Raw genomic sequence first — 12927 nt, 5'->3', positions numbered from 1 at the left:
TTTTACTGTTTTATTATTTTACTTCTGTGCTGTTTACATTTGTTTTATTTTCCTATTATTTGAAGCCATCCAGGGTAGCGCATGTGAGATAAGTGACAAATAAATTTAACAAATAGGATTAATAAATTAGAATTTCCTTAAGTAAATGTATTAATCCAATAATTTTATCAATTTTCCATCTCAGTGCCAATGTAAAAAAATTAAAGAGTTAACAAACTTTTATATAATATACATTCCTTGTTCTTCTGTAGTCTTGCAACAAAATTCCTTTTTTCTCATTTCCAGTAATGCCAAGTTGTCGAAATCTTTCTATTTATAACTCTGGCTTACTTTTCAAAACTTTTACTTTGCCAGTATTTGTTTTATTCTTCAGCCAACTGTCCAAAGTTCTTCAATTTTCTTAACTACTTCTTTTGTATCTTGTTTATTCCTGCAAATCCATGTCCTTTTAAAAAACATTCAAACTGTAAGCAAGGGTTGCCAATTTCCTCAAACATTATCTGCAACAAATCTAGTGAAATGTTCTAGTTAGACTAGCTGTTCTAGTGAACCCTTCTGTCCTTCTCCTAATTTGGCAGTTTTTCTTGTGGTTTCAATTATAAGAAAGTGAAAGTATGTTAATTACAATAGTGAAAATAAATGGATTCCTATTTTTTGTTTTGCTTTTGTCTATCTGAAACACTTTAGTCCCAATTAGCTCTCTATAGTTAGTCCCATAGATTAGCTTATTTTATCCTTATATTTTGTTAAAAATCTATCAATTATCTACTGTCCTTAATAATCAGCATTCTCACAAAGATCTCATTATTATAATTATTAGACCTTTATGGGAAGGTTAATCTAATTATTTTTGCTATTTACAAAGGTATTTTGTACAAAGAAGCTTCTTTAGCTCTGACAGGATAGTGACAATCTTGGATGAGAAACGAAACTTCTTCAAAGAAAAAACAAGAAAGTCCAGTTGCATCCTGAAAAAGCACCTTTGGGAAAGCCACAGAAAAGGATTCCATGTTGGGTGCTAAAGGTATTGATTTTCCTAAAGTCTTGGCCCAACTTTGGATTATAAATGTGATACTTTGGATTATATTATACGATAAGTACAATATAAATGGAACAATTGCTTCTGAAAAAAGAAAAAACATTTAAAAAAGATGAAACAGGATGTGATTGCTTACAAGACACATGTATTGGGGAGAAAAGATACAAAACATGAGTCACAAAAATCTGAGTGAAGAATTTATTTCAGCAGGAATGAAATAAAACTGAGTTGTTTTGTACATCAATCGAAAACAACTTAATTGATGATCATGGCTGATACGAGAGGGCACAAATTAATCTACAGGGTGCCAAGATTTTGATACTAGGAATTTATACCTCAAATGGAAATAAAACAGCATTTTATAAAGGATTTATGGACAAATCATTGAATTTTTCATATGAAAACTGTTGCCTTCTGAGAGAGTGGAATGGTTTCTCTACAAAAAAATAGAACTTCTGGGAAAACATCATGATAAACTACAAAAGATTTATTATTTAATGGATAAATTAAGAGCTTTTTGATACGTAGAGATATAAAAATCATGGCTCAAAAGAATGCACTTGTTTTTTTTGAAAAGACAAAGACCTTTTTCAAGAACAAATATGGTTTGGATTTTAAAGATTTTGGCTATTAATGTTTATAAACTCGAGATGCTACCAAAGACTTTTTCAGATCACAATCCAGTGACTTCAACTTTTAAAAAGAAGAATGGATCTTTTAGGTGGAGACTGAATGAGAAGTTATTACAAAAAGAAATGGTAGTGGAGGATTGTAAAAAGAAGTTAAAGGGATTTTCTTGAGAACAATCTCAATAAAAGTACAGAAGAAAGAATGGCTTGGGATGCAGTAAAGATTTTGTAAGAGGATATTTTATACAATGCAACAGTAAATTCAAAAAAAAAGGCAAGATAAAATACAAACGATTTTGTGTGAAATACAAAAAGGAAGAATAATTTAACAATCTCCAGGGATAACAACTATTACTCACCAAAATAAGCTTTTAAAGAGGCCATTATCTACAGGATGTTAATAGTGAGAAAGATGGAAATGAAGATGAACTATGCAAAACAAAGAAAGGTTAAGTTTGCAAATAGGGAAATGGGTGGTATATAAGTTGAAAAAAGGTGGCAACATTAAAGTTACAAGGAAAATCTGTAATAACAGATAATGCAAATATACAAAATATGTTTCATCAGTATTATACTATATACATAAGTCAAGAAATATTCTTGGAAAAATAGGATGAATACTTGCATAAACAAAATTTATGATTATAGAGAATCAAATTTTGAATGGAGCTATAATAATAAGAGATCTGTGTGAAACTATTTAATAGTGTGAAACAGGAAAGGCACCTGTCCAGATGGCTGCCAGCTTCTTACTATAAATGTTTTGAGAATAAGCTTTTACAACCTTTAGAGCAAATGATGAATATTATTCAACACATTATTGATAGCTGGTGTGTATGTGTGGGAGGGAGAGGGAGAGAGAGAGGGAGGGACAGGGAGAGAGAGAGGGAGGGAGGGAGGGAGAGAGAGAGGGAGAGAGGGAGGGAGGGAGAGAGAGAGAGAGAGGGAGGGAGAGGGTGAGATGGGGGAGAGAGAGAGAAGATTGTCCTCTGTAAATCCTTATGGCTTACAGGGCACTACATTACAAGTAAGAGTATTTGGAAATTTCAACTGTTGCAGAATGCAACACAATAAGTGTAATTCAAGGTGCTAGTTTTGACCTTTAAAGCCCTTCATGGCACTGGACTGCCTCTCCCTGATTACATCAGCCCATCTCATTAAATCAGACAGGGAAAGCATGCTGAGGATAGCATCACAAGGGACTATGTTTGATGGGTACTAGGTGGTGGGTCTTCTCTGCTGTGGCACCTGCTTTATGGGCAATCTCTCACCCACCTAAACTAGATTAACTCCATCACTGTTGATATTCAGGAAGTCCCTCAAGACTTAGTTACATTATGGAGCTTAGGGGTTCCAGAAAACCAGCAACATTTTAAGCTGACACCCATATTTTGGCTGATGTACATACTATCATATATGTTTGTGATACTGTATACTTCAATATTGTAACTAATGATTATCCATATTTTATGATTATTTTTATAATGACTGCTTTTATATTATTGTTTTATTTCATTGTTAAACACTCCAGTCATTTTCTGGTGACATGGGCAGCTGGCTATACAAATATAATAAAAAAATAAAAAATCTTATGAGATTTAAAAAGAGTCAAGGAAGGATGCCAGCTGTCTCCATTCTTATTTTAGTTCTTGAAGTATTCAATAGAGACATATCAAGAGAATCAAGAGAGTTAAGATTTAAAAAGAAATTTACACATTAAGGGCATTTGCAGATGACCTGATATTAGTTTTGGATGATCCAATAGAGGAAATAGAAACATTAATGGGAAAATTAAAGGACTTTATTTTTTTTAAGGTTTTAAGAATAATAATTGAAAGATGAAATGTTAACAGGTAATATAAAATTAGAAGATTGAATAGAACTGATGGAGAAATTGGTTTTAAGAGTGAAAAAAGTAAAATACTTGAATGTAACTATGATAAATATAAATTGTATGTTATTTATATTTCTAAATAATTATAGAATGAACATAGACTTTTAATATAGAATAGATTTGAGGAGATTTTAAGATGGAAGAAATTAGAACTGTTACAGAGAATCTCTGATAAAAATGAATGTCTTGCCAAGAATGTTTTTGTTTCAGACAATATCTGTTTTGACAACTGACACACCATTCAAACAATGACAAAAAGCTATATTTAAATTTATATAGCAAGGGAAAAAAACCCAAGAGTTAATTATATTACTAGATACAAAGGAAAGAGGAACACTGGGTTTACCGGATTTGAAACTGTATTTTGCAGCTGGATGAAAGAATGGATGTTGCTGAGAAACGAGACTTTGAGTTAGAACGTTATGACCTGAGGTTTGTATGGCATGGATATTTAAGGCACACTAAATTAAAAGCAAAGGGGACTTTAAAATCATTTTATTAGATATGCTATACTGAAAATATGTAATGGATATTAACCCAGATAGTGCCCAAAAACATCTTTGTGGATCTCAGCTCAAGAAGCATATCATAAAAGAGAAATAGCAGACAAAGATGGTTCATGTACTGGGAATGATAGAAAAACCAGCAAGGAGAATTTAAAATTAAATCAAGAAAAGAACTAATAGCAGAAGGATATTAGTTGTCAATGGTTTTCTCATCAGAAAGATTTAAAATGGATAACAAGACCTATGGTACAAAACAAAGTAAGACAGAATTCAAAGTACAATTGTGTGCTGATGGTGAATGTCCAATTGCTAAAATGCATAAACTTTTGCTGAAATGTAAAACAGAGGAAGAATGGTTTAAACAATGTATGACAAAATGGACTAAGCATTTTGGTTATAACATACAGATTGATCAATGGGAAAATTTAGGGTTAACAGGATGAAATTTACATTATAATATGATCTTGAAGAATTTTAATTTTTAATCTTAAAGAATTAAAGGCATACAGAGATCTGGCCCACAGAATCGCCAAGAGTTGGGCATGACTGAATGGATAACATCATCATCATGATCTTAAAGAGAATTTTTTATAAAATGAGATATATTTCAGAGAACATCTAGAATGTATAAAGGCTTTTTTTTTTTCTTCCTAGCATTTTTCCTGCAACTGCAGAGTTTGCTTTTTTGGATCAAATGAACGTTGATCATTTGGTTGTGATAGGAATTGACCAATGGCTTTTTGTCAAGCTTAAAGTCATGGGCTGAGAGTGACTGAAGTCACCAAGCCGGCTTTCATCCTAAAGGCAGGACTAGAACTCAGTCTCTCCTGATTTCTAGCTGGCACTTTAACAACTATACAAAGCTGGCTCTCTATAAAGGCAGTTCAAATTAATATTGGAAATGTGAAAAATACGGACATTCTATGATGCTTGGTGGATATGTAAAAACAAGCTAAAATATTTTTTGAATTTATGAGACTTGTATGCCACCCATCTCGCATTAGGTGACTTACGGACATAAGATGTCTGTATCAATAAATTCAAAAAAAAATTAAAAATCAATAAAGATCTTAAATTTAAAAATTCAACTAAAATTCAAATACATATACTAATACAGAGGATTTTAAAAATCTTCAATTGATGCTAAATCTTTTCGTTTTAGGATAGTTAAAGAAGTCACAGAAGATTATTTCAGCATTACTTTGACAAGATTATCATATACACAAAAACTGAGAGATTCAACACTACCTACTATGAAAAAATACTTGATAAAATTGACAGAGCTTGATGAGATAAACTGACTTCTTTAGAGAAAAAACAATGTTGACATTTATTGGTGAATGGAAACCTGTTACGAACTTTTTGCATAAAAATGGGAAAAAATGAATTGTTGATTGATGATTTTACAGGAAGAGAATCATGATATGACTTGAAAGAGGTTGAAATATAATCGTAATGCTGTGAAAAATCAGAAGTCACTTTTTCTTTTCTATTTCTTTGCTTTTCTTACATTTTAGCTCTTTAATTTTGTTACATTAGTTTGTATTAGTTTTAAATCTTGCTTTTAAAAATTTTAAATACAATCACACACGAAATGTTTGTAAAGGTGTTCAGAATTTTGCACTATGGATTCTCGCATTAAAATTTATAATGAAATATTCTGCTTTATTACATATTACATATTATTAAATATTACCATATTTAACACAAGTTGTTACTTTGTAAGCAAGTAAAAGATTGGAACCTTAAGAACTTCAGCCAACCTCTTATTATGAAATATTGTGAAAAGGCTTAAGACAAAAATGTGTAATGCAGTCATTCTACCTTGAAAATTATATTCAACAGAACCTGTCCTGGTTTAGTCAACACAAACTTTTAATGAAATATAGTCTCTTTATTTATAACATTGAAAATGCTAAGAACATTTTTTGGTTAACTCAAACCTGCATGCTGTACCCCTAGCCTATCTTAAGTCATCGCTATTTTCACTTTTGGTTATGGAAACAGAAAAGCTTCTGGGCTACTTTCTCCAAATCTGAATGATCCAATGCAAAGAATGCCTTCCCAAGAGGGACTCGAAAGAGCTGTATTTGATAAGTACCTACACCAGATCATGTCTGCAATTGATAGTGGCAACTACACAGTGCAGCCCATCTCAGTGCAGCAGATCTTCCCGTTTTTATGAATAAGTGAAGACCCTAGAAGATTGAATTTAACAAATTTTAATGCCACTCAACTATGAATCTCCTAAAGTTATGTCACTATAGTAAGCTACAATAACCACATAATAATGCATTTAAAAACAAGAACTCATAATTGTCAATTAATGATCATACAAAAATATAGCATAAGAGGAATTTAAATGGTCAGAAACAAACTTTATTAATTAGCTCTATGAAGGAAAGCTATGAAACAGCCTTATGGTTCAACATAGCTAATCAGAAAAAAAATAATCTTCAAACAGGGGGTTACTAGAGCATAATTTTTTTAAAGCATGTGTAATCAAGCAGGAGCACATCAATGTTCAGAACAGACTGTAAGTAAATGAGGACCAAGGTCAGAGATTCTACCTGAGATATGATGCTCAACCACTTTAACTGTGACAGAACAAAAAATTGGTTTTATATTAGAACCTAAATTGCAACAGTGAAGCTGCCCTACAGTTGACATTTCCTGCTGTTTGGATCCAGGCATATTTTCCAGCTTTATATCAAAATGAGTCTGGTAGGATATTTTCCAACTAACATGCTTCATTAGAAGGCACAAGCATGTCTGAGCTACAAGCTCTCGTAATCAGATGCAAGGAGTGGCTTAACTGATATCCGTGCTACAAGACTCCCAATTTTTGGCTTTCATAAATGAACACAATTCTCCTCCCTCCATGATCAGTTTCCCCCGTATCCTTATTTGCCAGCTAAGGAACCACTCAACTCATATTAAGGAATGTGTCAAAGCAGAAAGCAGTTCAGATTCCCTCTGAACTTAGGTATTTGACAGTCACAACCAGCAAACAAAATGGTATTATGTAAAAATATAGGAAGAGCTGCAGGAGTAACACAAGTAGCAAAAAAAAAAAAAAATCTTCATTTGTAAAAACACTGTTGGCTTGGAAATCTCAAAAAGAGGCATAAGCTAGCTGAAACTTCAGCAGCTAAGAGAGAGATGAACCACCAAATTCTGCAGCAGGAAGGATCCCAAGTCAATCCAGTTCAGTTCAACACAACTCGATGAGCCATGGGCAGGGCGAGAGACCGAAAAAGATCATTCTCACACCACCCTCCTGGATTATATTTGGGGAGGAAAACAGATTAGGGCACCCCTAAAATCCGGACCACCGTCGTTTCCCACCGATTTTCACCAAACCAGGATATGGACACACACCAGCAGCTTAAATACAACGAACCCCCTCCCCCCGGGCTCGATCATCCCAATTTCAGTCCGCTGTCCTTTTCCCTAGAAAGACACTTTCCAAAGTTAGGATACGGAGACCTTCAAGGGATGCCACGCGGGATGATCCTTCGGGGTTGAAAAAATAAGCGGAGGGCCCCCAAAGCCCGTAAAAAAAAAAATAATAATTTTCCCCGGCTTTCCAAGGCGTGAGGAAAGCCGGGCTACCCACAACCCAAATGAGGAGCCTTTCCCCACCCCTCATGAGGCCTGCCCCACTCGTAAGAAAGAAAATCAGGCGCCGAGGGCCCCGACCAACAAGGCCAACTCCCACTCCCCTAAATCCACTACCTGACACCAACCTGGAGACCGCCATAGTCGGAAGGAGATGGAGTTACAGCCCGGCCCAGCAGGGAGAGAGACCCCCGAGGCTCGGCGAAGGAGGAGATGGCAGGACCCCGGCCTGGCCTTAGGAAAGCACGCCGCGGCCCCGCAAGCGAAGGGGCGACTAGAGGCGGCTGTACCTAGCGGCGGCCTGAGGCCCCCTCCCCTCTTCGGGCGCCCTTCCGAGCAGCAGCGACCTACAATACGGGCCGCGCGGATTAAAGCCTCTATTCCTCCATCACCAGGGAGAAGCCCGACGCCTGGTTTTATATGAGCAGCCATCTTGTATTTATTCCCTTCCTCCATGGAAGCCGCTTCCTGATTGGCATGGACGCCAGACCGCAACCAATAGGAGGCGTCGTTTGAAGGAAAGAGCGGGGGCGGGCACACAGAGGGGCTAAATAGGAATCTACCATTAGAGTTCACAAAAGTCCGTTGTGGAGTTGGAAGAAGAAGAGGAGGCGGCGCTTGGCCGCCATTACGGGAGAGGGCAGTACCAAGTGTACAGTTGAATGGAAAGATGAAGTCACGCGGGTTTTTCAGCTTCAGAAAAGGAGAAAAGGAATCATTTTTCCGGCCGCGCAGTGCGCATAATTTGTACAATGAAGTGATGAACGCATTAAACCAAGAGGAAAATAATACCGTAAACACCCCCCCCCCCACGAGCCTGTGTAATAGGAAAAACCCTTTTTCGTGAGTTGGGATGGTCAAATACATTTGCCTGGATGGGGAGTTGGAGAACTACATTTCCCAGCGTTCATTGCGGTATCGGCACTTAAAGAGTATTTGATTTTTCTTCTGCCCATCCATAAAGGGAAGCGGAGGAAACTGTACGTTGGTTGCTCTTGCGGTAATTCGAGTCTTTTGAGGCCAACTTCTCAAGAAATGTGTCTTGTTTTCGAAAGAAGAAGGGTGGCTCGTTCTATATAGAATAACATATTCGTCTGCAATTTTATATAGCAAGCTAACGAGATCTAATTCACAAGAACAAAAAAAAAAAGGTGGACAGCACAGTATAAACCGTGCAATTTAGAAAAGCTTCTGGGCTACTTTCTCCAAATCTGAATGATCCAATACAAAGAATGCCTTCCAAGAGGGACTCGAAAGAGCTGTATTTGATAAGTTCCTGCATCAGATCATGTCTGCATTTGCACAGCCCATCCATGGTTAATCGAATGGGAGTTTACACGAGATAGGGTCCTTGGGTTGCACGTTATGCTGAATTATGTATAAATCTCAGGAATTGGATTTGCAACTGAGCAAAAGGAGCTAGCTCATCTGAATTGCAACCAGTACATTGCAGTCATCCATTTGCTGCCATCTGGTAGTCTTTTTGACAGCTCTGCTACGCAAAAGCATGGATTTGTTGATAATTCCATGGGTTCAATACAGTGCAGTAAGATACAAACTACAATTACTCTTGGATGTACCAATCGGACTGTTAAATTGGCAGTTGGTGCTATTGGGAACTTCCTTGCTTATTTTTCTTTTGCTTCTTTAATGTTCTGTTCCCATGCCTGAAACTCAGTTTTCATGCAAATCTATTTTTCTGGGTCATTCACTACTGTAGGCATACTAATACTGTACACAGGAGTTTCAGAAATAGAAAGCAGACAGACTTTATTAGGTAGTCCAGATGTGCATCATTAAAATATTTGACCAAATTTTAAAGAAATAGAATCGAAAGGTTAATGATTAATCATTAGGTTTCTGTAGAGAGTGACTAATGCATTTGCATTCTCATTGCCTGAACCATTAAATATTAAATATTATTATCCTTTGTAAAGTGGGGAATGCCATGGGCTATTCATCATTTTAATGTACATGTAATATTTAAACCTCCATATGGAAGAAATTTAAACTAGTATAGAAGTTGGCAAAACCCCCATTATTAATTAGAAACCTGTCTTTAATAGTTTAATTCACCACAAACAAAATAGCACTGAAGAAAATCTGTAGTATACTCTTATCATCTTTCCACTTTCCAACTAAAATTTTTAATTTAACCTATTCTGCAAAAAGTTACCATCCTTACCTCTAGTTTGAACTATACTGACTCACTATTGTTTCAAATATTAAACACATACACAATAATACCAACTGTACAATTCACCCATTACACTGTTGGTTATTTATATTTTCCCACAAATGTCAATCGCTCCAACTGGGATGCACAATCATAGAAGAGATTCGGAAAAATAGCCAAAAATATTTTCTTACAATTTGTTATGTGCTAACATTAATTAGCCAAATAATCTTACCACAAAAAGTTTTTAATTAAGATTCCTGATTCATAGTGTCTTGATTTGTCATAGGTGACTACATCTAGTTTGTAGGCATTCAAGATCATGAATTTTCCAGGTCTGCAGAGAGAGGATAAACCAAAACCCCAGTTAAAGAGAAGCCCATGTGAAGGTGGATGACTGGATAACTATGCTAGTTAATTTAGTTTTGCAATTTATTCATTTGTAAGACTTATAAACTTATGTCAGCCTAAAATCTCTAGGTGATATACAAAATAAACAGTTAATGGTTGCAGTCAAATAATTTAAACTAACCTATGGTTGACCTAATCTGATTTATTTAATTTTCCATTGCATGATTCCTTGAATTATAAACTAGTCTTATGGGTTAGGTTTGTACAACAACTAAAATACCATTTGTGATTCAGCATGTTCTGCAAAAAAAACCAAAAAAAAAAACAAAAACCAGCCAATGTATTGGATGGATACATTATTATAGGTAGTATGTTCATACAAGACCCTGATCCTTAAAGTAGCTAAACTATTATGTGTTTATCCATGGTAAATGTAAAGGTCTGTCAGTTGTGTCAGACTCTAGGACATGGTACTCATCTCTGTTTCTTGGCCAAGGGAGTCAGCATTGCCCGAAGACAATTTCCATGTTCATGTGGCCAGTATGGCTATATGCCAAAGGTGCACGGAATGCTGTTACTTTCCCATAGAACTGGTACCTATTAGTCTACTCACATTCGTATGCTTTCGAACTGCTAGCTGGACAGGAGCTAGGACAAGTAATTGGAGTTCACCTCCTTGCATGGAGCTTGGGTGTTGAATCCAGGCTCTCAGCTCTCCAACTGACAAGCTCAGGGGTTTTAACCACTGAGCCATGGTACGATGGCCAAAAACAATGGTGGGTTGGCTTAAAACAATCATGCTAAGTTATGAACCAAGATTTACAAACCAGTATGGCTGGGTTTGCCAATGTGAAACCAAACACACATTATGCGTTGTCATAATAAGTATACCTTTCATTATGGAGTGTAGCATCAAATAACTATGATGAAATTATGGTCTTTTTCTTTTTGGCACATTTTAAACTTTACCAATAGGAGTTCACATATAATTACAGTGATGAAGAAACAATGCCGTGCCTGCATTGATGCAGTCGCTCAAACTCTGTCCTTTAATTCCCGAGTCCTGATGTGAGATTAGTCACCAAGATCACATGGCAATGTCATGTCGTGTCTCTTGATCTCATCTTCCCTCTCCACAGACAAAGTTATCCACTTCCTTTTTGGATTGAAATCACACTCCATTATGCGTTTTCTGACTAGTGGCTACTGCAATGTATTGGATATGATTAGGCAAAAAACTCCACCCTTTTCCCTTGCAAAAGAAAATGAGATTGTTCAGTTTTACCCGTTAGAACTTCCCAGAATGTTTTCTACTGTTTCAGTTCCGCTGTCTCCCCCCCCCCATTGGAAAATAGAAAAAAGAGCATCCTCCTACCCTTTATATTTCCTAGGAATTCCTGGACTCTATAGCTGAGGCCTAGAAACATTCATAGAAAATGGATTACTCACAAGTTTTTTGCCGCACACTAATTTCCCTTTTAATTTAGAAGTTTCTAAATCAAAAATAAAATCAGTTATAGAATGGAAAGTGCTACCTCATACAGAAGTGTCCATAAGCAAGTTGACATCTGTGAATTGAACACATGGCACAGAGAGGATGTTATAAGAAAAACAAAAGCAGCTAATTTTAATTATTCAAACAGAATCAACCCAACCCTATAGCTTGATGTTGCCTTTGTAAACTATATTAAACTGGAATGTTTATTTAATCTATGCTGCAAGTTCACTTCTGTCATTTTATTTTCTCTTTTTGAAAACAACAGCTTTGGGAAAGAGCTGAATTAGATGGGTAATCTCTGATCCTGTTTATTCAGCAGTCGAGTTTATTTCTTATCTGCCTGATGACAAAGGCATGTTCACTTTTTATCTTTTGTTCACATGGGGCGGACCCGGGCTTCAGCTGTCCTAGCTTTTCATGCATGAATAGTACTTTCATAAAACATACTTACACTTTAAATTGTGCCTTGCTTACCGTCTGTGAGCATGGCTTTTAAGTGTATGAGCCAAAGGAAAGCATATATAAATCAAAATATAAATAGCCTCATCAAATGAATATTACGGGCCTCTTGACTATGTAGGATAATATTGTTTTCCACAAAATAAGACATCCCCTGATAATAAGCCCAATCAGTCTTTTGAGCGCATAGCAATAAGGCCAAGCGCTTATTTCAGGATTCAAATAAGTATGACAGGGTCTTATTTTTGGGGAAACATGGTAATCTTCCAGGCATGTGGCAAAGCCACTTTTCTGAATCCGAGGCAACTGGAACACAGATTGTGCTAAACAATAATGGCAGACCAGTGATGGAATAGAGAGATCTAGGATCAAGTCCAGTCTCAGCCAAGGAAATACGGTGGGTCCTTTTGTCTCAAACCAACATACCCCTTGGGTTTGTTTATATGGGGGAAGAATGGGTTGGGGAACATTATGCACATCCTCTGAAAATGAGGTATAAATCTAACAAATTATAGAGAGCCATTTTGGTGCAGCAGTTAAGGCTGGAGTGGCAAACAAGAGATTGTTAGTTCTAGCCTTCTCTAACGCATGAAAGCCAGCAGGATGACTTTGGGCCAGTTTTTTTGTTTTTTTTTAATTTGATTTATATGCCGCCCTTCTCCGGAGACTCAGGGTGGCTTACAATGCGCTAAGCAATAGCCTTCATTCTTTTGTATATTTATACAAAGTCAGCTTATTGCCCCCACAACTGGGT

General features: G+C 36.3%; 1 protein-coding gene across 1 annotated transcript in view; it reads right to left on the bottom strand.

Annotated features, from left to right (window-relative positions):
• BTAF1 (B-TFIID TATA-box binding protein associated factor 1) overlaps positions 1 to 8070 on the bottom strand; it is a 69338-nt gene extending 61268 nt beyond the window's left edge. The window contains exon 1 of the mRNA XM_070945498.1: positions 7818 to 8070. Coding sequence (XP_070801599.1) covers positions 7818 to 7831 — 14 coding nt within the window. The 5' untranslated portion in view covers positions 7832 to 8070. The remainder of the gene's footprint in view (positions 1 to 7817) is intronic.
• Positions 8071 to 12927: the final 4857 nt, after the last annotated feature.

Source organism: Pituophis catenifer, unplaced genomic scaffold, assembly GCF_029215685.1.
Source record: "Pituophis catenifer annectens isolate HBS135680 unplaced genomic scaffold, rPitCat1.0.hap2 SCAF_6, whole genome shotgun sequence".
NCBI lineage: Eukaryota > Metazoa > Chordata > Lepidosauria > Squamata > Colubridae > Pituophis > Pituophis catenifer.
Note: the sequence above shows the minus strand (reverse complement) of the source record. Positions and strands in the feature narration are given on the sequence as shown.